At 47.7% G+C, this 24104-nt stretch overlaps 1 protein-coding gene across 4 annotated transcripts in view; it reads left to right on the top strand.

Moving 5' to 3' along the window:
* The window catches only part of LOC137571147 (uncharacterized), a 164382-nt gene that overhangs the window by 103735 nt on the left and 36543 nt on the right, over positions 1-24104 (top strand). For all 4 annotated transcript variants that reach the window (XM_068279917.1, XM_068279916.1, XM_068279919.1 and 1 more), the window contains exon 2: positions 14302-14356. In XM_068279917.1, coding sequence (XP_068136018.1) covers positions 14302-14356 — 55 coding nt within the window. The remainder of the gene's footprint in view (positions 1-14301; positions 14357-24104) is intronic.

Raw genomic sequence — 24104 nt, forward strand, 5'->3', positions numbered from 1 at the left:
GGCACAGGGGGGCATGTAGGAGGCACAGGGGGGCATGTAGGAGGCACAGGGGGACATGAAGTAGGCACAGGAGGACATGAAGGAGGCACAGGGGGACATGTAGGAGGCACAGAGGGACATGTAGGAGGCACAGGACATGTAGGAGGCACAGGGGGGCATGTAGGAGGCACAGGAGGACATGAAGGAGGCACAGGAGAACATGTAGGAGGCACAGGAGGACATGAAGGAGGCACAGGAGAACATGTAGGAGGCACAGGGGGGCATGTAGGAGGCACAGGGGGGCATGTAGGAGGCACAGGGGGACATGAAGTAGGCACAGGAGGACATGAAGGAGGCACAGGGGGACATGAAGGAGGCACAGGGGGACATGTAGGAGGCACAGGAGGACATGAAGGAGGCACAGGGGGACATAAAGTGGTGCACAGGGGAACACAAGGGGGGACATAATGAGGCACAGAGTGACACAAAGGAGGCACAGGGAGACTCAATAAGGCACAGGGGGGACACAAAGGAGGCACATTGGACACAGTAAGGCTCAAGGAGACTAAGGGAGGCACGGGGGACTAAGGGAGGCACGGGGAACTAAGGGAGGCACAGGGGGACACAGTAAGGCACAGTGAGAGGCACAAAGGGACACAATGAGGCACGGGGACACCAAAGAGGCACAGGGGACACAATAAGGCACAATGGGGAACAAAAGGGACCCAATTAGGCACAGCTAGACATTAAGGAGGTACAGGGAGACACATGAAAGCACAAAGGGGGAAATAAAGAGGCACAGGGGGACATAAAGGAGGTACAGGGGGGCACAAACAAGGAAGCATAGGGGGGGGGGCACGGCCCAGCCTATAAAAGATACCTTAGCCCTAATTTAAAGGGATACTTAAGGCTCGGGAAAAAAAATTAGTTTTACTCACCTGGGGCTTCCACCAGCCCACTGCAGCTGTCTGGTGCCCACGCCGACTCCATCAGATACTCTGTCCCCTGCCAGCAGCCACTTCCAGTTTCGGCGACAGGCGCCAACAGGCTGGGAACACGAGTAATTCTTCGCAATCCTGGCTGCAATAGCGCCCTCTATACTGCTATTGCGGCCAGGAACGCAAAGAATCACTCGCGTTCCCAGCCTGTCGCCGAAACTGGAAGTGTCTTCCGGCGGGGCCAGGAGGATCTGATGGAGACTGCATGGGCACCGGACAGCTGCAGGGAGAGGGGCACATAGGCTTACCGCACCTCCCATGGCCCGGGGTCTTCTACGGTTTGCCCGCTGTGCCTCCCGTTCCTCATTTCCTGGTCGTCGCCCTTTGACCTGGACATACTGTGCATGCGCATGTCCTATTGGGCTTCCTGTGACGGTGATCGCCAGTTTATATCTAAACTGCAGACATAAACTGCCGCCCAAAACAATCAGGAAGAATCGATTCAGAGTGACAAAAATGTCAATGGCTTTGGGATGCAATAAGCTGGTGTGACAAACACTGAAGAGAGCTTAGCCATAGGCGGAGCGTCTGAGCTCAGGTCAACTTTACAGGACACCATAGAGGGCTATGGGGGATGTCATACTTATTTCCTACTGATCTCTTTGGCTGTAGTAGTGTCTGAATCACACACCTGAAACAAGCATGCAGCTAATCCAGCCACACTTCAGTCAGAAACACCTGATCTGCTGCATGCTTGTTCAGGGGCTGTGGCTAAATGTATTAGAGGCAGAGGATCAGCAGGACAGCCAGGCAATCTGCATTGTTTAAAAGGAAATAAATATACCAGCCTCCATAGCCCTCTCTCTACAGGTGTGCTTTATAATTTATTGCACAATAAAAAATACAACGCATTTCGTGAGCTAAAAGCCCTCTTCCTCAGGTCAGTACGGTACCCTGAAACATAGACACACAATGCTCAAAACACCTTTAAATGCATGATTATAGACATGTATGGGAATTAAAAACTAGTATTTATCAAGTTACATAAAAAGGTATGAATAAATTAGTAAATGTGGTTAAATAAGTCAGAGCTTGATGTGCATTGTAATAAATTAAAGAAGTATTTTATCCCCCATCAAAAGTGTGCTTGGTGGCAAAACCCTTGTTGGCAATCACAGAGGTAAGACATTTCTTGTGTTGGCCGGCCAGGTTTGCACACAGCTCAGAAGAAATTTTGGCACACTCCTCTTTGAACTTCCTCTCCAAGTCAGTAAGGTTTGGGAACTGGGACCTTCAGCTTCCTCTACAGATTTTCTATTGGATTGAGGTCTGAAGACTGGCTAGGCCACTCCAAGCCAGTCATCTGCTTCTTGGGCCACTCCTTTGTTGCCTTGGCCGTGTGTTTTGGGTCATTGTCATGCTGGAATACCCCTCGGCTGAGGGGAGGAAGTGCTCACCGGAAATGTGATGGTACATGGCCCTGTCCATTGTCCGTTTGTTGCAGTGTAGGTGTCCTGTCACCTTGACAGAAAACCACCCTCAAAGCGTGTTTGATGGTGGGGAAGGTGCTCTTGTGTCAGTAGGCGGCATTCTTCCTCCTCCAAATACGATGAGTTGATGCCAAATAGCTACATTTTGGTCTCATCTGACTGCAAAACTTTCACCCAGTTCTCTTCTGGATTATTCAGATGGCAATACTGCAGGCCAGCCTGTACATGTGCTGTCCTGAGCAGGAGGGCATTGCGGGCTCTGAAAGATTTGAGTCCTTCACGGCATAGTGTGTGACTATGGTCCCTCTGCTACCCTGAGATCAAGCTTTACACATGTAGTTCTGGGCTGCTTCTTCTGCATTCTCATGATCATTGCAATTTCACAAGGTGAGGTTGTGCATGGAGCCCCAGATCAAGGGAGATTGACAGCTAGTTTGTGTTTCTTTCGTTTGCAAATGATTGCGCCAACTGTTGTCACCTTCTAACCAAGCTGCTTGGCGATAGTCTTGTAGCCGATTCCAGCCTTGTGCAGGTCTACATCCTTAGATAGCTCTTTGGTCTTGGCCATGGTGGCTAGTTTGGAATCTGATTGATTGCTTCTGTGGATAAGTGTCTTTTATACAGGCCCTGTAACTGAGGCCCTTGTTGTCCAAGGCCAGTGCTTGGCATCAAAACAGCTCTATTCTAAATCAACACCAATCAGGATTGGGAATTCAGTCATAAACAGCTCCGACCTTGTGCGCTGCAGCCTTGGTGTGACGATCGAAGGGGAATTGAGCTTCAGGAAACAAATCTCAGATGTAGTTAAATCTTCCTACTTTCATTTGAAGAATGTTGCGAATACCAAGAGTTAATCAAATCCAGACTGAAAAGCCACCTGCAGGCCCTGATTTACATCAAAGGAGCCTATAGGTACCGATGTCCTGGCACCCCACACTTCACCCACCATGAACCTACAAACACCCTCCGAACTGCACCGCAAGTGTGCTGGCTGTGCCAGTTGTCACTTCTCCCTTACTTCCTTGTCCGTCATGGGTAGCTACAGGTGCCCCTTAGTATGAAGTAGCTAGAACTATCCTCAGTATTAGGCAGCTAGAGGTGCCCCCTAGTATTAGAAGCCAGAGGGGCCCCCGACTGAGGGGAGATCTGGTCAGTGGAATGCCGAGAGCAGAGTGAGTAAGCTCTCTTTTACACTTTGCTCAGGACTCTGTATAGGTAAGACCGGACGGAGGCACTTGGGGAGGGGAGTGAGCCGTCTTTCCATCATCGGGCGCCTGTAGGCATGTGCCTACTGTGCCTTTTGGTAAATCCGGCCCTGGCCACCTGTTTAGCCTGGCTTTTGCCGACGTGTAGAGTTTTTCCTCTCTACCACAATTTACCAATCAACCAATTATTGATCTGAGACATGCTTATGCACTTTTGGGCTTGATTCACAAAGCGGTGCTAACTGTTAGCACGCCTGTGAAAACCCCCTTAGCAAGTCTAAACAAGCTTTTCGCGCCCAAAACTTTACGCGCGTACTGCACAGAGCGCAGGGCGCTCCGCGCAAAGTGCCCATTAAAGCCTATGGGACTTTGCACGCGCAAAACTTTGCGCGCGGTACTTAGCGCGCGATCTGATTAAGAAAACGGGTGCTAACCTACTTAGCACCCTGGTTAGCGCGCCTAAGACTTTAGACATGCTAAGTAGGTTAGCACCGCTTTGTGAATCAAGCCCTTTGAGTTCTGTGGGTGAAAGAGCTTTACAAATGTTGTTTGTTGTAACAAGCTGGGCTTAGGAGCACTGCCTACAGAGGGCGCTCCTAATCACAACTCATTACCTGCATACAGTGAAGATACCCAGGAGCCTGAACTCTTGCTTGTTGAAAGGAGATCAAAAACTTCTTTCTCTCATTACAATGCACATCTAGCTCTGACTTAGGGGCACTGGGGTTCTTGAGGGTTCTTTTGTTGTTATTCTGTCTTTCACAGCTACAATAAACCTACTATTATAATTATAGACTGGTCATTTCCTGGTCAGAGGGGCAAACAAGCAAAATTAGCAAGGGATCAAATACTTATTCCCCTCACTGCATTTTTATATCTATTTTTCACATCTATCTAGACTAGAATGTTTTTAAAGTGGAGCTGAACTCTTGCACAGGACAGAAGGAAAACATGAGAAATGCACCCTGTATGTATTTATAGAGAGTTTAGCCTGTCTAATCCCCCCTCATCTTTGACTAATCACCACTTTAATTTGATCTCTCAGCTGTGTCAGCTCAGGAATCTCCTCTGCCACGGCAGATCAGCTAATTTGTAAACACAGGATGTTAACCCTATGTCTGCTTCCATGAAAGCAGGAAGTAGTCACACTGCAGATTTATTGCAGGATTTGTATCAGCTGTAACCAAGAAATGTTTTTCAGTAAAGGTTATTATGCTGTTGCTTATCTTATAGAGCAGAGAGGAAGATCTGAGTTGAGGTCCGCTTTAAGGATCTCCCCAGAAGCCTCAGGTGTAAATCTCTGATGTCTGTTCTGTATTTGGTATATTTACTTTGCAAAGCAGTTCAGCGCACTCCAGCTAATATTACAGCCATTTGAATAATCATTTATGGTGTGTTAACATTATCATTAGCCGCACATCTATCCTGTATTCATATGTAAACCTATCCTGAGCACAAATGCAAATGAGCTCACCCGAAACTCTGCAAGACGAGGACCATGTCCAATCATAGGGTGATGCAAAAACATATTACTGTATATGTCTAAAGCAACACAAGTTTATTTCAGTGATACCCTTAAAACAGCACGGACAGCCTATCCCAGAAAAGAAAAACACTTACCATATAAGTAGATAAATACTTGATCTACTTACATATCATATGTATTGCACTGTTTACATTTTGATTGCAGTGAATTTTATGTAGTAAATAAAGAGAAAACTGATCCAGGCATTTTCCATCTTTACTGCCTCTGACTGAAGCCAATCCTGATGTCATTTTCTCCCTTAATCTTGTTTTCTCCTAGAAATTGCACTGTCATATCTAGCTTGTTTTGTAAACACACGTGAGCTCAGCATAGAGTGTATATCATCAGCTTCTGCAGAGGGGTGATGTGTATCTCCATTCTCAGCCTCATGTCACACTGAACTGCCCTTAGCCCATTAGTGAGGAGTAGAAATGTGAGAGGGGAAATATAAAGCTTCCTTCTCCCCGGGAATGTACCAGAAAGAAGCCAGGGTGACTGAGATATGTATTAACCATCTTAGCAGTATGGACGAGCTCAGCTTGTCCATTACCGCTGGAGGGTGCCGCTCAGGCCCTGCTGGGCCGATTTTGCTGAAATAAAAAGCAGCACACGCAGCCGGCACTTTGCCAGCCGCGTGTGCTACCTGATTGCCATGCAGCGGCGAAAGAGGGTCCCCCCAGCCGCCCGAGCCCTGCGCTGCCGGAACAAATAGTTCCGGCCAGCGCTAAGGGCTGGATCGGAGGCGGCTGACGTCAGGACGTTGACTGACGTCCATGACATCACTCTGCTCGTCACCATGGCGACGAGGAAAGCCAAACAAGGAAGGCTGCTCATTGCGCAGCCTTCCTTGTTACTTCTGATTGCCGGAGGCAATCAGAAGAATGCGTCGGGAGCGCCCTCTAGTGGGCTTTCATGCAGCCAACTTTTAGTTGGCTGCATGAAATAGTTTTTTTTTAATTTAAAAAAAACCCTCCCGCAGCCGCCCTGGCGATCTTAATAGAACGCCAGGGTGGTTAAAGCAGAAACATTTATGATTATATTGGAATGTTTGCAGTGCAGGGTTAGGTTGTAGACTGCATTATAGACACACAGCAGTGGGTAAATGGAATTTGATTTTATGGATGACAATCCCGCTTTAATGACTAACTGTAGAGAGTATTCAGCATTTTTCCGTATTATTGATTTATAAATCGACAACATATTCCGTGGCGCTGCACAGAGTAAGAAGCACACATGGGGTACACATGATACAGACAATGGTATACAACAAATATAGACACTGGTACAAAATACAGAATTGGTAGACATAGTAATTACAGCGACAGGTGTAACATGATGAGTAAATGTATAACAAATTCAAAGACACAAATGTATTGCATAGCAGGAAGACTCGGCGCCAGCTATTTTATCCTGCGCCACCCTGCGCCGAACTTTACTCCAATTTCTTCACATTGTGGCTCTGTGGTGGTGGTGATGGTGGTGGGGGGGGATTAGTAAGCCTCAGGCACTACTGGGGTGGGTTAGGGTGAGACCCCAATGGGGGGGGGGGGTTAGGGCAGGGGTAGGGAACCTATGGCTCGGGAGCCAGATGTGGCTCTTTTGATGGTTACATCTGGCTCACAGACATATCAGTAGGGATTGAGTCACTAAGCTACACTGCTCAAGCAGCACAAGTAAAATGTTGTACTGCTGTAGCATGCGCTACTAACTTACTCACGCTTACTTATGCTTCCCCCAAAACGAACTGCTATTCCAATTGTCCCACTCTGGATCCTGTCAGGTCCAGTGACTTTGTAGGACGAGATCCCTGCACTTTGTTTGGCCCAATAGGCTGCCTGTCACTTGGCAGGCAGCATGTTGGGCCAAAGTGCGGGGATCTCGTCCTACAAAGTGAATCAACCCCCAAGTCAGCTATAGCTAATTGTACAAGCTGTTAGTTGGTATTTCTCCTTTCTGACTTGGGGGAAATTGCTGATGTTGCTGAAACCCAAGAGAAGCTGAAGATGTGTCTGACACTTCCGCTGCCCGGCGGATCAACTGTAAACACATCACCATGGCAGCAGGGATGTGAGCCCTCTGCTGCAGTGTCCCAGTTTAAAACATATTGTATGGCTCTCAGGGAAATACATTTTAAAATATGTGGCGTTTATGGCTCTCTCAGCCAAAAAGGTTCCTGACCCCTGATTTAGGGTTAAGATGCGTACACACGCACTACTAAAGAGAACGACGGGTCCGTCAGACCCTCCCACTGGGCGGTCGTTCTCCCAACAGTAGTGCGTGTGTGCAGTCTGTCTGCAGACTGATAAGGCTGTTTCTCTCAGCGGATCGTTCAGAAACAGCCTTATCAGTCTGCAGACGCACTGTACACACGCCGGACTGTCTTTAGTAGTGCATGTGTACGCACCTTTAGGCTACACCAGAGGGGGGGGGGGATTAAGAGTTAGGCATAGGCTGGTTCTGTTAGGCATCGGTAGAGGGTCTGTTCTGTGGGAGAGTAGGGTTAGTCTCAGTAAAATATTGGTAAAGATTACTGATATTTTTTTTTTATACTTGCCCTGGGAGCAATTTAACCTAGAAACTGCCCTGGCTCTAATCATAAAAACGGGGACGTCTGGAGAATATAGATTGTCGGTGGAGCCCGGACAGGTGAGTCACTGCTCTGATATGCTCCTCTGCCACTACTCTTCATGGGAGGGAGGGGGCTACATCTGGCTGCCCATACTGGGGATTGTTTCTGCTTACCTATACTTTACTTGGGGGGGGCTGCTTCTGGTTACCTACAGTATACTGGGGGGCCCTCTGGCTGCATATATAGAGGGGGCTTCCTCTGGCTACCTATACTGGGGGCTACTTCTGGTTAGCTATATGGTGGCCGCTGTGGCTCCCCTATACTGAGGTGCTACCTACACTGGAGATGGAGAGGGCACTACTTTTGGCTACCTATACTGGAGGGGCATCTGGCTACGTGTGTGTGGGTGTGTGGGTGTGTGTGTGTGTGTGTATGTGGTGTGTGTGTGTGTGTGTGTGTGTGTGTGTGTGTGTGTGTGTGTGTGTGTGTGTGTGTGTGTGTGTGTGTGTGTGTGTGATGTGTGTATGTGTATCTCTGTGTGTGTGATGTGTGTGTATGTGTGCGCGCATGTCTGTGTGTGATGTGTGGTGTGTGTGTGTGTGTGATGTGTGTGTATGTGTGCGCGCGTGTGTCTGTGTGTGTGTGTGTGTGATATAGGTATGTGTGTGAAACTTCCTATACCGGTGGGGTGCTACTTGATACTGGAGTATACCTCTATCTACCATTACTGGAGGGCTACTTAATATCTAAGGCCCAGTGCACACCTAAAACCTGTCGCAGATCTGCAAAACGCTAGAAGTTTTTGAAGCAGATTTCAGAACGATACTAGGCATGTTTAGAGACGTTTTCTAAACATGCCTAGCGTTTTTTGGAGCGTTTTTGTGTAGCAGATTTTATATATTGTTGCGGTAAAAGCTCTTACTGAACAGCTTCTGTAAGAAAACCCCCTGGAAAACCTAAAAAATCTAGCATTTTTCAGAGCTGTTTTCCCCTTTCCTATACTTTAACATTGAGGCAGAAACGCCTCAGAAATCCAAAAAATGCTGCAGCCCCCAAGTTTGCGTTTCTGGAAAAAACGAGCCGCTCTGGTGTGCATCAGCCCATTCACTTTCATTAGCCAAGCGGTTTTCCCCCTGCAAGCGGTTTAAAAAATGCTCCAGAACCGCTCTGGTGTGCACCAGCCCAAACACTGATATTGCTATGGCGCCAGATGAATTCTATCTACACTCCTGGGTAGGGTTGCCAGGTCGGCTGATGGAGAAAACTGGACAGGGGGTGGAGTTAGGGGCGGAGTCAGAAGCGCACTTTTATGTAGAGTGGGGCTAAGCAATGGGCTTTTTAAAAAATGTTTTTTTACAGTATTTATATCGCACTGACATCTTCTGCAGCACATTACAGAGTACATAGCCATGTCACTAACTGTCCTCACCAGTACATGCACATAAGAGACCACTTTTCACCAGTAAATGCACATAATAAGAGACCGCTTTTCACCAGTAAATACACAAGCATTACACGTAGCAACGTCGGGAAGCGCGGGCTCGGGGGCGGTACTTAAGCTGGCGTAACTTACACCGCGTAAGCTGGCTGGCTGTGCCTTTGACTGACAGCCAGGCAGCGAATCAGCGGTCGCGCAGCGCTGGCGGACGGGTGGCGGGCCTGTTACCCAAAACGGGCTACACTGACTTCATAATCAAACTGTATTTCAATTGCTGTAATCGTGTTGAGAGACAGCAGTAACATAAGGTTTGACAAGCATGATGTGTGACAGCGTGCTGCTTCTATACAACACCCCCCGAGCTTTGTGTCCCCATCTCTCACTATCTTCCTACCTGGGTTAGTGCTGGCCCCTGTAGCAGATCCGAAGTTGAACGCCATACTGCTGGTGACGAGTCCTGCACAGTTTTGCCGAATTACAAACTGCAGGAAAACCCCGCTCCCACCATCAGGAGACAGCCTCACTACAGACACTGCGCATGCGCACACAAGTTAGCGCGGCATATCGTACATCACCATGTCGCAACTTCGGAGCCGTACAGGCCGCCATGTTGGAGGCGGATCTCAGTATTGTGATGTGATGACAAACAGGGGCGGTGCCATATCCACAGTAGTGCTTCCCGAATCCCTATTGCTAATCGGGCAGAATGATCTCTGTGACTCCGAAACGGCTGATGAACGGATGTTTCGGAGTTACTGGCGGCAAGTGGCAAAAGGCATAAAACCGGACATCTTAATTGTCCGGTTTAACATGCCTTTTTGGACAGGACACAGCGGCCAAAAACCGGACTGTCCGGTCTAAAACCTCCTGGGCCCATGGTTTCACATAGGAAGAGACCAGTCTGTTCTGTATGTCATTTGCATTGCTTTTCTGTTGTCTCTCTCCAGGACTGGGATCTCTCTTCTGGGAGTCCAGAAGCTCTCAGTTGCAATCTTTCCTTCGTGTGAGCTCAGGGGCGATCCTCAGCTCTCTACAAGGTTGGGGTCTCCTGGTCTGAACTCTGAGACTCCCACCAGCTCTCTACAAGGTTAGGGTCTCCTAGTCTGAACTCTGAAACTCCCACCAGCTCTCTCCTAAACAAGGGTCTTCTGGAGTGAACTCAGGGAAAAATAGAGAAGGCCATAAAATAAATCTGCACTTCTTAATGGGAGCTGCACTGAAAAGATTATGTGCATATCTGTCTTCTGCAGGTGAGTCAATGAGATGCAAAAAATTGTGGTTTGCATGCAAATTGAATTCAAATTGTATGCAGCTTGGCATTGGGCCAGTCATAATGTCAGGATACACATTTGATTGGCCCAGTTCCAAGCTGCATACAAACTGCATTAAATTTGCATGCAAGCAGGAACTGCATGCAACTCATTGACCATCGCTGGTGCAAGGTGTACTCCATGCTCTGAATTCATGGTTTGGTTTTTCCTATAGCTCCCTCTGCTGCCAGGAAGGTTAGAATACAGCACTCACAGGAGAATGGATGGAACTCTTGAAGAATGTGTCAATTCCCGGGTGTAGCTAAGTAGCCTGGGGCGCCAATGCAAGTCTTACATTGGAGCCTCTGTATGCTATGGGCATAACAATTGATATGGGACACCAAAACCTTCCAAGGACAGCCACAGTGCCAGAGTCATGTAAGCAGGGGAGGGGACAGCCACAAGGTCAGAGAGGTGTAAGCAGGGGAGGGGACAGCTGCAGTGTCATAGAGGTGTAAACGGGAGGGGACAGCCGCAGGGTCAGAGAGGTGTAAGCCGGGGAGGGGACAGCCGCAGGGTCAGAGAGGTGTAAGCAGGGGAGGGGACAGCCGCAGGGTCAGAGGTGTAAGCAGGGGAGGGGACAGCTGCAGTGTCAGAGAGGTGTAAGCAGGGGAGGAGACAGCTGCTGTGTCAGAGAGATGGGAGCAGGGGAGATGACATCTGCAGTTTCAGAAAGGTGTAAGCAGGGGAGGGGACAGCCGCAGTGATAGAGAGGTGTAAGCAGGGGAGGGGACAGCTGCAGTGTCAGAGAAGTGTAAGCAGGGGAGGGGACAGCTGCATTGTGAAAGAGGTGTAAGCAAGGGAGGGGACAGCCTCAGTGTCAGAGAGGTGTAATCAGGGGAGGAGACAGCTGCCGTGTGAGAGGTCTGAGCATGGGAGAGGGCAAATTGCAGTGTCACGGAGGTGTAAACAGGGGAGGGGGCAGCTGCAGTGTCAGAGAGGTGTACACAGGGGAGGAAACATGTAGTATCAGAGAGGTGTAAGCAGGGGAGTGCACAGCTACAGTGTCAGAGAGGTGTAAGCAGGGGAAGAAACTGTTAGGCTTGGAGGTGTATTCTCCACAGTCAGCACACAACACATAAGCTGACGTGAAGGAGGTACACACACCAGCACAAGGAATCAGGATATCCCCAGTTTAGTGGAGGAGAGGACTGACTCCAATAGGAGATTGTGGTGCACTGAGCCGGTGCAGATCTGAACAGCCACAAACGATACTTTCGTGATAACGTCTCAGCGCAAAGTAGCGCTGAGCGCATAAACCAGGACTGAGGAGATCAGGACAGGTTGACAGAATGAACGCTTGCTAAACTAGCCACTACTTAGTGACAGCAAGCGTCCACAACAAGACAGACTGGAATGAGGCAGCCAATGCGTTGCAGCGATGGCGTGCCTCACAAAGACAGGACAGGGTAGTCAGGAAATAGGAGGATCAAGATAGATGAACGTAACACAGACAAATATACAATAAGTATGTTTTCCTAGCGTATTACAATTACAGCTATCAATGAAACTATTTGTAACGTCTGACTAACATATGTATATATCGGCAATGAACCGATATTTGACATAAGCAGGAACACTGACTAGAACTGGAGTAATACAGGGAACAGGACTCAGAAGGATTCGCTATCTCTTCGCAGAGATGAACGCAATCCACAAACAGAACCAGGAGCAGGATACTAACTCAGCACGGGTGATCACGATACGCGCAACCTACCAAAACGTGCTGTAAGGCTGACTAACTGAACACAGGAAATAAACAGTTCGTGTACGTATATATCAGCTACACTGATGTATCAACGTAACACGAATACAAGGAAAATAACAAAATGTGCAAGCATGCGTATATATTGGCGATGAACCAATATATGACACAAGACAAGCAGAGTAACAACTTCTAGAACAAGAGCAGAACTAGGAGGACTCGCTGACCCCTTCGTCAGCGCAGTCCACACGGACTAGGAACGAGGTGGGGCACGGGCAGAGTAACAGACAGAATCTGAGACTATGGTAGCCCATGAAGCATTGCAGGAAGCAGTTCTTTATACTGAGGTCATCCAATGGGAACAGACCTGCAGATTCCCACACAAGTGAATGGTAATTAATCACAGGCTGACAGCAGGAAAAGGCAGACAATGATATGCAGCCTGCAGGAAAGGGATTGCCCCTCCATTGCAGCAGACAATGTTTGTTTACACAAAAGCATATTAAACTGTCATTAACTTCAGAGCGACTGCAGATGGAATCAGCAACTAGTTTAAGTGCAAACCAAACTATGCAAGCAAATGCATGTAATGACATCAGAACTGCTTGGGTTGCAATACCACTGCAGCCAGCAGTAAACGCTGCAGAAGCGATCATAACAGAAACATATGCAGTGCCAGAGATTTGTAAGCAGGGAAGGGAACAGCTGCAGTGTCAGAGAGGTGTAAGCAGGGGAGGAAACAGACGCAGTGCCAGGGATTTGTAAGCAAGGGAGGACACACCTGCAGTGTTAGAGAGGTGAAAGCAGTGGAGGGGACAGCTGCAGTGTCAGAGAGGTGTAAGCAGGGGAGGGGACAGCCGCAGTGTCAGAGAGGTGTAAGCAGGGGAGGGGACAGCTGCAGTGTCAGAGATGTGTAAGCAGGGGAGGAGACAGATGTAGTGTCAGGCCTAGTGCACACCAGAGCGTTTCGGCTGCGGTTTGCGATCCGCTTGCGGGTGCGGATCCGCTTGGGTAATGTATTTCAATGGGCTGGTGCACACCAGAGCGGGAGGCGTTTTGCAGAAACGCATACTCCCCGGCTGCTGCAGATTTTGGATTGCGGATGCGTTTCTGCCTCAATGTTAAGTATAGGAAAAACGCAAACCACTCTGAAAAACGGCAGTTCAGAGCAGTTTGCCAGGTGGTTTTTGTTACAGTAGCTGTTTAGTAACAGCTTTACTGTAACAATATATGAAATCTACTACACCAAAAACGCTTCCCAAAACCCCAAAATGCTAGCTGAAACGTTACAGAAAAAGAAGAAAAAGCGTTTCAAAATCTGCTAGCATTTTGCGGATCTGCTAGCGGTTTTTGGTGTGCACGAGAGGTGTAAGCAGGGGAGGGGACAGCTGCAGTGTCAGAGAGGTGTAAGCATGGGAGGAGACAGATGTAGTGTCAGAGAGGTGTAAGCTGGGGAGGGGACAGCTGCAGTGTCAGAGAGGTGTAAACAGGGGAGGGGACAGCTGCAGTGTCAGAGAGGTGTAAACAGGGGAGGGGACAGCTGCAGTGTCAGAGAGGTGTAAGCTGGGGAGGGGACAGCTGCAGTGTCAGAAAGGTGTAAGCAGGGGAGGGGATAGCTGCAGTGTCTAAAAGGCGTAAGGAGGGGATAAAAACAGTTTGTTAGTGATTATCTCTATTCTAAGCACATTATAGAGGTGATTATTACCAGCATAGCACCGAAGAAGAGCTAATACAGTGGCCCCCTCTGGTCCAGGGGCCCTGGTGTGGTTTCATCCTCTGCCTCCCCTAATGCTACGCCACTGTGTAAGTTGTCTTCCTACGTAGGCCATCAAATCAAAGAGACGTTTGCACACCAACGGCTATTCTGGGCAGGTTTATTTGAAAACATTGTAAAGCGAAGTACAGCAAGGATTCAAATGTGTTTAGTGCCCCCTCGTGCTTCTGCATGGAATGACAGGTGGGCTGAGGAATCTCATGCTGGGTAGAAGAGGATTCCTTCTCCACCTGTCATTCCAGGAGTAAGCAGATCACCTTGAAATGTTTGGCCATTACTTGGCTGTGCTTTTTCCTGGGTCTGCAGACTTTGCAGCAGTGACTTTTTCAAAATATAACGCACACATTTTGTAACTTGTTTTCATGCAGATGATGGAGGATGAAGAATTACAGAGGGATGGATTCCGGAACAAGAGAGCAGTTGGTATGAACAACAACACACTCTTTTTTTCTACCTTGGTTTATGTTTAACAAGGTCTGTAGAGACTGCAGTCCTTTTTATTATGTAGTGGTAGCAAAAGAGGGGCCTAAAGGTGCCCACTAACAGTCCAATTTCTAGCGGAAAATCGATTGAGCGATCAGAAATTCTGATTGGATTAGTTGTAAATAATCTCCATTGATAGGCACAATCAGGCCCGGCCCTAGACTTTTTGCCGCCTGAGACAAGCTTTAAGCATCGCCGCCGCTACGCCGCAGGAAGTGACGTCAGTGGAGCGCACGTTGGAACGAGGAAGAGGTGAGTGATCCCCGCCCGTTGCCTCTTACAGCTGCAGCCAGCCAGCCAGCCAGCCACGCAACTTTTTAAAGCTGGAGGGGAGCAGAGGACGGGGACCCAGGCGAGGGAGGGGGGGTCCGGCCCCCCTCCCCGCCGCTAGGCCCAATACCCCCTTCCTGCCTGCTATCCCCTTCAGCTCGGGCGGCCCCTCACACCCACGGAGGGGCGGGTGCCGCTCCCCCCCCCAGAAGTGCCGCCTGAGGCAAAAGTTTCACCCTGCCTCATGGGCGGGCCGGCCCTGGGCACAATCGATTACAAATGATTATAAAAATGTCGTCCGATTGGATTTTCATCAAACCAAAATGTGGATTTTCCTGTTGGTTGTGATTGATAGGAAGCAATGATATTGTAGTGAACAATTATTCTTCCGATCAGAATTATCGGATTGCTCGAATGATTTTTCATTAGAAATTGGATTGTTAGTGGCCACCTTTAGAATATTCCTAAATATTTCATGTTCTCCAGGCACTATTTAATGTCAGAGTTGGCCTCTAAAAAGTTTGACAGCAGGTTTTGGCAAATTTTAGGCATCGCTTTAGATTTTGCATGGTTGACCTTAAAGGACAACTGTACTGAGAAGAATATGGAGGCTGCAAAATGTATTTCCTCTTAAACAATACCAGTTCCCTGTCAGCCCCGCTGAGCTATTTGGCTGCAGTAGTGTCTGAATCACACCAGAAACAAGCATGCATTTAATCTTATCAGATCTGACAATAATGTCAGAAACCTCTGATCTGCTGCATGCTTGTTCAGGGTCTATGGCTAAAAGTATTAGAGGCAGAGGATCAGCAGGACTGCCAGGCAACTGGTATTGTTTAACAGGAAATAAATATGGCAGCCTCCATATTCGTCTCAGTACAGTTGTGTTTTAAAGGACACATCCAAGGCTTTAAAAAAAAAAAAAAGGTCCACTTACCTGGGGCTTCCTCCAGCCCGGGGCAGCTGTCCTATGCAGGAGCTGCAGCGGGGGCACAGGACGGCTGCCCCGGGCTAGAGGAAGCCCCAGGTAAGTGGAACTTTTTAAAAAAGAGAATCTGTACTCTAAAATTCTTAAAATACAAAGCATACCATTCTATTCCTTATGTTCTCCTGGGCACCTCTGTGCTGTTTCTGCCACTCCCTGCTGCAATCCTGGCTTCTGATTGCCATATTTATGCAGTGTTTACAAACAAAAAACATGGCTTCTAACCAGAGTGAGAACAGCTCACTGTGTGACTCATGCAGAGCTTGGAGAGGGTGTGTATAGCTTCTGCCAATGACAAGCAGTGCTGCACATTCCACACATTCCAGCCTAAGCCCGACAGAGCCGACAGAGGAAAGGAGATAAGATTTATTACAGAGACAGTGCAACTAGAAAAGGCTGCAGTATGCCAGAGCACATTAGAACAGGTATAGGAACTTATAGGATAGAAGAAATAAGGCTCAAAAATTTGTTACAGAGTCTCTTTAAGGTCAACCATGCAAAATCTAAAGCAATGCCTAAAATTTGCCAGCCTCCATATACCTCTCGCTTCAGGTGTCCTTTAAGGCCTAAAATGTTAAGAAAGTGGTCAAGGAGTACAAATTGTGCGTTTTCTAAGGGCTCTTTCACACTAGAGGCTGCGGTAGAAAAGGCTGAAAGTCAGCCTTTTGCTTAACGCCAATACATATCGTTTTCAAAGCGTTTTGAAAGAGTTTTACAGCTCATATGAAGACGTCCTTTTTTTTCCTTCTATAAAAATAAGTAAACAAGTTAGCTGTAAAACGCTTTGAAAACGCTTTGAAAACGCTTTGAAAACGCTGAAGTTGGCGTTTTCCATTGACTATCATTGAAAAGCCAACAGCCAACTTCGGCTGTAAACAGCCCTGAAAAAGCTCCTGGGAGCGTTGAAACGCAACGCTCCAAAACGCCGAGTTAGATGTGAAAGGTAAAATGAAAGTCTGTGGACTTTCTTTTACCTAGCAAAACGCCAACTTCGGCCGTGGCGTTAAAACGCCGAAAAATCCCTCTGGTGTGAAAGGGCCCTAATAGTTTGTATTCCTTATCGTCATGCTCTTAACCTGCTGGGCGGTCTGGACGAGCTCAGTTCGTCCAGTACCGCCGGAGCCTGCCGCTCAGGCCCTGCTGGGCCGATTTGGCTTAAATAAAAAGCAGCACTTTGCCAGCCGCGTGTGCTACCTGATCGCCGCTGCAGCGCGGCGATCCGCCGCATGCAGCGGCGAAAGAGGGTCCCCCCAGCCACCTGAGCCCAGCGTAGCCGGAACAAAAAGTTCCGGCCAGCGCTAAGGGCTGGATCAGAGGCGGCTGACGTCAGGACGTCGGCTGACGTCCATGACGTCACTCCGCTCGTCGCCATGGCGACGAGGTAAGCGAAACACGAAAGGCCGCTCATTGCGGCCTTCCGTGTTACTTCTGGCCGCCGGAGGCGATCGGAAGAACGCCTCCGGAGCGCCCTCTAGTGGGCTTTCATGCAGCCAACTTTCAGTTGGCTGCATGAAATAGTTGTTTTTTTATTAAATAAAAAACACCTCCCGCAGCCTCCCTGGCGATCTTAATAGAACGCCAGGGAGGTTAACCATTAAAGAAAATCCGTAATGAAAAAAACCTCGGGTGGGGGAAGCCTCCAGATCCTATTGAGGCTTCCCCCGTCCTCCTCGGTCCCACGGCGGCGGAGAAAATCCTCCCGGAGCGGAGGCGATGTAAATATTTACCTCCCGGGCTCCAGCGCAGGCGCAGTATCCGCTCTTCCCACGGAGATAGGCGAAAATAGCCGATCTCCGTCGGGCCTGTGCAGTAGAGCGGACCCGACGGAGATGGGCTATTTTCGCCTATCTCCGCCAGAAGAGCCACAACAGCGCCCCCTCTGGAGCCAGAAAAGGTAAATATTGCACAGGCTGTCGGATTTGTCACCTGTGCGTTCCGGGCAGGGCCGGATTACCGACCAGGCAACAAAAGCAGTCGCTTGGGGCCCCATTCAGAGTCAAAGGGGCCCCATTAGCACATAAACCAGCCCTTGCCATCCTGTCAGCGGTGGCTGGATGGTATAATGGTTAAAGAGACTCTGAGCAGTGCAGTAACTATGGAAAGATGCATATCATTTTAAAGCTCTCTTTCTCCTCTTTCCAATGATATATAAACGGCTGCTCTATGCCTTTTAGTTTTCGATATTTTCGCGATTGAAATCGCGGCCACAGGACGACTTTTCTCGAAAGTCAGCGGTGGCTGGATGGTATAATGGTTAAAGGGACTCTGAGCAGTGCAGTAGCTATGGAAAGATTCATATCATTTTAAAGCTCTCTTTCTCCTCTTTCCAATGATATATAAGCAGCTGCTCTATGCCTTTTAGTTTGCGATATTTTCGCGATTGAATTCGCGGCCACAGGACGACTTTTCTCCAAAGTCAGCGGTGGCTGGATGGTATAATGGTTAAAGGGACTCTGAGCAGTGCAGTAACTATGGAAAGATGCATATCATTTTAAATCTCTCTTTCTCCTCTTTCTAATGATATACAAACGGCTGCTCTATGCCTTTTAGTTTTTGATATTTTCACGATCGAAATCACGGCCACAGGACGACTTTTCTCCAAAGTTGGCAGCTCGATTCAGCACAATGCAATGAAATATAAGGAACCCAGGGGGATATAATTACAAACATCATGCTGGTAGGTGTGAGGATGTAATGAATTATTTATGGGTATGCTTAAAGGCATATCCACAGGCACTGCTTGGAGTCCCTTTAAGGGCTCTGCCGCTGACACAGGAGACCAGGGTTCGAATCTCAGCTCTGCCTGTTCAGTAAGCCAGCACCTATTCAGTAGGAGACCGTAGGCAAGTCTCTCTAACACTGCTACTGCCTATAGGGCGCGTCCTAGTGGCTGCAGCTCTGGCGCTTTGAGTCCACCAGGAGAAAAGCGCGATATAAATGTTATTTGTCTTGTCTTGTCAAATGATGCCGTGCGCTGCTGATTTTCTTCAGAGCCAGGCTCTCCTCCTAGGTCCCCCTCCTGCTACTGCGTGCTCTGCCGCTGCCCACTCTACCCTCCCTTCCCACAGAGAACCACAGCTGCAGCAAGAATGATAGCAGCAGATGGCAAACGCTCACTCACCTATCCATGATCCAAGCAATAGAGATCCCGTCATCTGAAACCCATCTGTCTCTTCTACAGTGCAGCCGCTCGCTCTGAACTTCCTGATTCTCAGATCAGACATGAAGTAGGAAGTAGTAATAGTAGTAGTAACAGAGCGGCAGCACTCTAGAGGAGACAGATGGGCTCCGGATGACGGGACCTCTATTGCTTGGATCGCAATAGGTGAATGTGATTCATCTGGTGCTGTCATTCTCCCCCACTGCGGCTGCCTTCTCTGCTGGACTATCGTATTCACTGGGATGGAGGCTGCATGGTGGCTGTCTATTTTTGGAGGAAATTGGTTGTTCGTTGGTGGGAGTGGTTATGTAATTCTGTCTGGGGAACGGCTTCCGGTTTGGCGGTGTCCAGAGCTTTCTGCTATTGCCAGGCTGGAGATGCAGGGGGAAAGTGCTGCTGCTGTGATATCTGGCGCCCTCTTCACAGGGGTGCCCCAGCCCCTGAGTGCAAATGTCCCAGCCATTCATCTCTCACTCTGCATTTTGCCGCTGCTATTCCCTGCATTGTGCACCCACAGAGGAAAGCAGGCTGTTGCCCATAGCAACCAGTAGCTTGGCTGCCCCGGTGTGTGCGGCATGTTGCTGTGCAGCTGCATCTTCTGATTCTATTACGACATGATGGGGGGGCCCAAATCAGTTACTTTGCTTAGGGCCCCATTTAGCCTTAATCCGGCTCTGGTTCCGGGGGCTGCAGCGAGACCGCCGTGGGACACAGGAGGACGGGGAAGCTTCGATAGGGTCCAGAGGCTTCTCCCTACTGAGGTGAGTACCCCCCAGGGGAACTTTTTTTCAGTACAGGTTTTCTTTAATATTATTTTTAATCCATATTAATGGGCGTACCCTGGCAAGAGTGAACAAAAGCGGGGACAGTGGGAACCCCTGTTTAGATCCCCTGCCTATTTGGGTCTGAATTATACTCAGGGAGTGGAATACAAGTACTGTATATTGATCCTTATACAAATCCTTAAAGGACTCCGGAGGTGACATGTGACATGATGAGATAGACATGGGTATGTACAGTGCCTAGCACACAAATAACTATGCTGTGTTCCTTTTTTATCTTTCTGTGCCTGAAAGAGTTAAATATCAGGTATGCAAGTGGCTGACTCAGTCCTGACAGGAAGTGACTATAGTGTGACCCTCACTGATAAGAAAGTCCAACTATAAAACACTCTCCTAGCAAAAAAATGGCTTCTGAGAGCAGGAAAAAGATAAAAAGGTTCAATAGTTCATAAATTTTTAGCTCTGGTATACTTCAATGAATGTGTCATTGAGCAAAAACAATAAAACAGTTAAAACTTAAAAAGTAGATTTAAACATAAAATAAAACTCTGGAATATCTTAAAAAGTCTTTTTTAGGAGAAGATAGATACAATTGTTTATTTCATTTGTTTATTTTCGCCTCCGGTGTCCTTTAAAAACACTAAGAAAAGAATTACCACGGCCAATTTCTATCAGACGGACTCCAAATACTTCCAGGAGACGGAATCAAGCACTAAGTTGATATCCAGACTCAATGGTAACAGCTGATTATAGTTGAGCTCCACATCCTGGGGTTTATTAAAGGACTTCTGAGGCAAGAAATGAAATCTAGCTTTACTTACTTTGGGCTTCTTCCAGCTCCTAGAAGTCATTTGTGTCCCTCGCCACAGCTCTGGTCTTCTCTGGGGTCCCGCCGGAAGCTTCTAAGGATCGGTGACCCCCGCACGCACCCATGTCATCAGGAGCGCACTGCGCAGGTGCAGTACCTTCCTGGTGACATGGGCACGTTCTTGCGTGGGGCGGGCCCATGTGCAGAAGACGCCGACTCATTGGTAGTCAGCGATCCTTAGAGGCTGCCAGCAGGACCCCAGAGAAGACTGAAGCTGCTCTGAGGGACACAAATGACTACTAGGGGCTGGGAGTGTATCTCCAGGTAAGTAATACTGGATTTAATTTCTCACCTCCAAAGTCCTTTAAGGGTCAGCCTAATATTGTCGTTTGTTTAGTGGCCATAAACCCCATAATACGTGAGATCATAGTAGACAAACATGTGGCCAATATTTTTGGAAAAAAAATGTATGTCATTTAAAATGGAGATGGGTCTATAACTGGCCGGATTAAGGAGGTCCAAAAACCAAATTGGCTGCTAACATTTTCAAGGGGAAAACTGCCTCTTTTCAAATTAAAATTACAGAGATCAGTTAAGTCAAGATAGAGACATGTTTTTTTTTTAGAATAGGATGCCGGGTATCCATAAGGGCCTGGACATTTATTCTTTTTAAAGGGAGCAATTGGGGGAGATACTGTACAGTATAAAGACTCTGTGCGAAACCTTGGGGTGATCCTGGATGGAAATCTAAAACTCAAACAGCAGATATCAGCTGTCGTCAAGTCTTCCTTCTTCCATCTAAGAAATATAGTGAGAATCAAACACCTTATCCCAGCTGGAGACCTACCTGCCCTGGTTCATGCATTTGTATCCTCCCGCCTAGACTACTGCAACACCCTGTTCATCGGATCTACAGATAAGGCTCTGCGCCCCTTACAGCTAGTACAGAATGCTGCAGCCAGACTCCTAGCCAATGCCCCCCGCAGCTCACACATCACCCCAGTACTGCAAACTCTTCACTGGTTGCCTGTAAAATGGAGAATCAATTTTAAGATCTGCCTGCTGACATTCAAGGCTCTACACCACATGGGACCCAAATACAAAGCGGATCTATTGGAACTTTATGCCCCTCAACGCACCCTCCGCTCTGCCAACAAGATGAAGCTGGTTATTCCCAGGATACACCTAACATTTGGTGCTCGGGCCTTTTCCTATGCAGCTCGTACTCTATGGAACTCACTTCCACAATCAGTACGAGTGGCTCCTTCTCTGGACAGCTTTAAAAAAAGGCTAAAAACTCACCTCTTTTCCCTAGCCTTTGAGACTGCATAATGCAGGGTCACAGCGCTTTGAGTCCCCAGGGAGAAAAGCGCTATATAAATATTATTGTTATTGTTATTGTTAATCGCTCCTGAATCTTCCTCCGTCGTGCACATAAAGTTCAAGACTTCCCTATGCTCTTCTGATAATTTAGGAATAGGAAGATTGCTTAAAGAGAAACCGTAACCACAAATTGAACTTCATCCCAATCAGTAGCTGATACCCCCTTTCCCATGAGAAATCTATTTCCTATTCACAAATGGATCATCAGGGGGCGCTGTACGGCTGATATTGTGGTGAAACCCCTCCCACAGTGTGATGTCAGCGCCTCACAGCACTGAGGTACTGACATCACACTGTGGGAGCCTTGTTGCAATGGCTATCATTCATAAAGCATTCCCGCATGCGGAAATGCGTAATACCGCTGACTTTACCGAGCACTGAGCAAGTTGTGTATTCATAAAGCCTCTTTCCGTATGCGGAGCTGACATTCCCGTGCAGTGTGAAAATGTACCGCCTTGTGCGGTGTTGATACGTGTTGATACGCAGGTATCCAGAAAAAGTATCAAAATGTGCACTCATAAACATTTTCGCATAGCGGTATGCGGACGGGGATTACCGATCCCCTGGATGTAGCGGGAAGCTTGCGGAGTCCTTGTAAGTGAATGGGACGGACCTCCCACACAGCAGCAGAGAGAACACCGCATGGAGGGACTCGGCCAGCTTTTCTGTTTCCGCATGCCTACCGCCCGCCTACCGACACCATTCTCCAGAAAACCTCTGCACTGCTACCGCACCAGGCACAAAGTTTATGAATGACCACCCAGAAGGATAAACTACCGACGGCGGTATTCTCCCGCACGGGTTCTCCTTACCGCCAGCAAGTTTATGAATGATAGCCATTGTGGGAAATAACAGCTGTTTCCAACTGCCAAAAATGCAAGCAGCATCTCCTTCCACTAACATCATCTGCCTGCAGTAAAAATTTCACCATGTGATGAATGTCTGAATGTAAATCAGGGAGAGGAAAGATTTTACAATGAGTAAACACTGACTAAATCATTTATACATAATTATGGTAAAAATTAAGCACTTTTTTTCATTACGTTATTTTTACTGGAGTTCCCCTTTAACCATTTTTCTTGTACTGGCATTTCAATATCTGGAGCAGATTGAAATAGTTTTCCCCCAAAAACTTTTTAAAATGTGTCCCACTTGGTGAGGGAGATTAACTTCCAATTCCCTACCATTCCTTAATTTGTATAAATGGGGGGTCTGTAAAGCTAAATACCCACCAGCAGATCACGCCTGGATCGATCAGGGATATCCAACGACAAACGATTGTTCTCGATCCTTCTGGACGAATCTGAAAGAATCGTTTGTGTCGTTGGAAATGAACGATTGTGTAAATGATTGTTTACACGATCACGGCAAAACCCACGAACATCAATGAGGATCGGAAAAATCTTTCACGTCTTATCGGACATGGGGGTCTTTCAAAAACGAATGATCGCCACAGGTGGCATGCATCATGAAACGGCGTTAAACAAATTTTCGTTAAATGATGATGTGTGATCTCGTGAAAAAAATTCTTCATCATACAAAAACGTTCAGAAAAATTGCTTAAAGTGAACCAGAGACAAAGCACCCTCATGTATTTACCATATCTATCAGTGGGAACATTAGAGAAAACACCTACCCTGCTCTCTGTTTCATTCTTCATTGCTCAGCCTGCTTTTTATCAGCCCTGATAAAATCCCCCACTGAGCATTCAGTCTGGCTTTGCTCAGGAATTTTATAGCTGAGTCTGTGTTCTCTGGTGTCTTTTCAAGCCCAAGCCTGCCCCCTTGTGGCTCTGCACAAACAATCCGAATTGGAGTACAGGTGAATACACAATAACAAACTATGTCCCAACAGGGGACCTGACCTATATGTACAGAATTAGTGATATAGAGCATGTCACTTGGTTGGTCAGCTGGGTATGGAGTGATGTACACCCGTGAACAACAGGTCACAAACAAACAATTTATATGCGCGATCAGCAACTAGCAAATGATTGCCATTGTAGGTCTGTCTCGCACCAGTCAGTATCAATTCATATATTTATTAAAAACACAATGCTTTGTAATGAGAGGTCTTTGCTGATCCCCCCCAGGTGGCTGGAAATCAGTCAACAAATACTGGGGTGTAGCTATTCACATCACAGCAAGGTGATAGAGCAAATACAGATACTTATACATGGCATTTAGGAGTGCGGTTAATATCTCAGCAGTGAATGATTGGTAAACAATTACCAACAGTCACAAACCAACCAGGCTGCTCCTACATAGTAGTATGAAAATGCCTTCACAGAAGGTAGAAAG

Source organism: Hyperolius riggenbachi, chromosome 4 (assembly GCF_040937935.1).
Source record: "Hyperolius riggenbachi isolate aHypRig1 chromosome 4, aHypRig1.pri, whole genome shotgun sequence".
Taxonomy (NCBI): Eukaryota; Metazoa; Chordata; class Amphibia; order Anura; family Hyperoliidae; genus Hyperolius; species Hyperolius riggenbachi.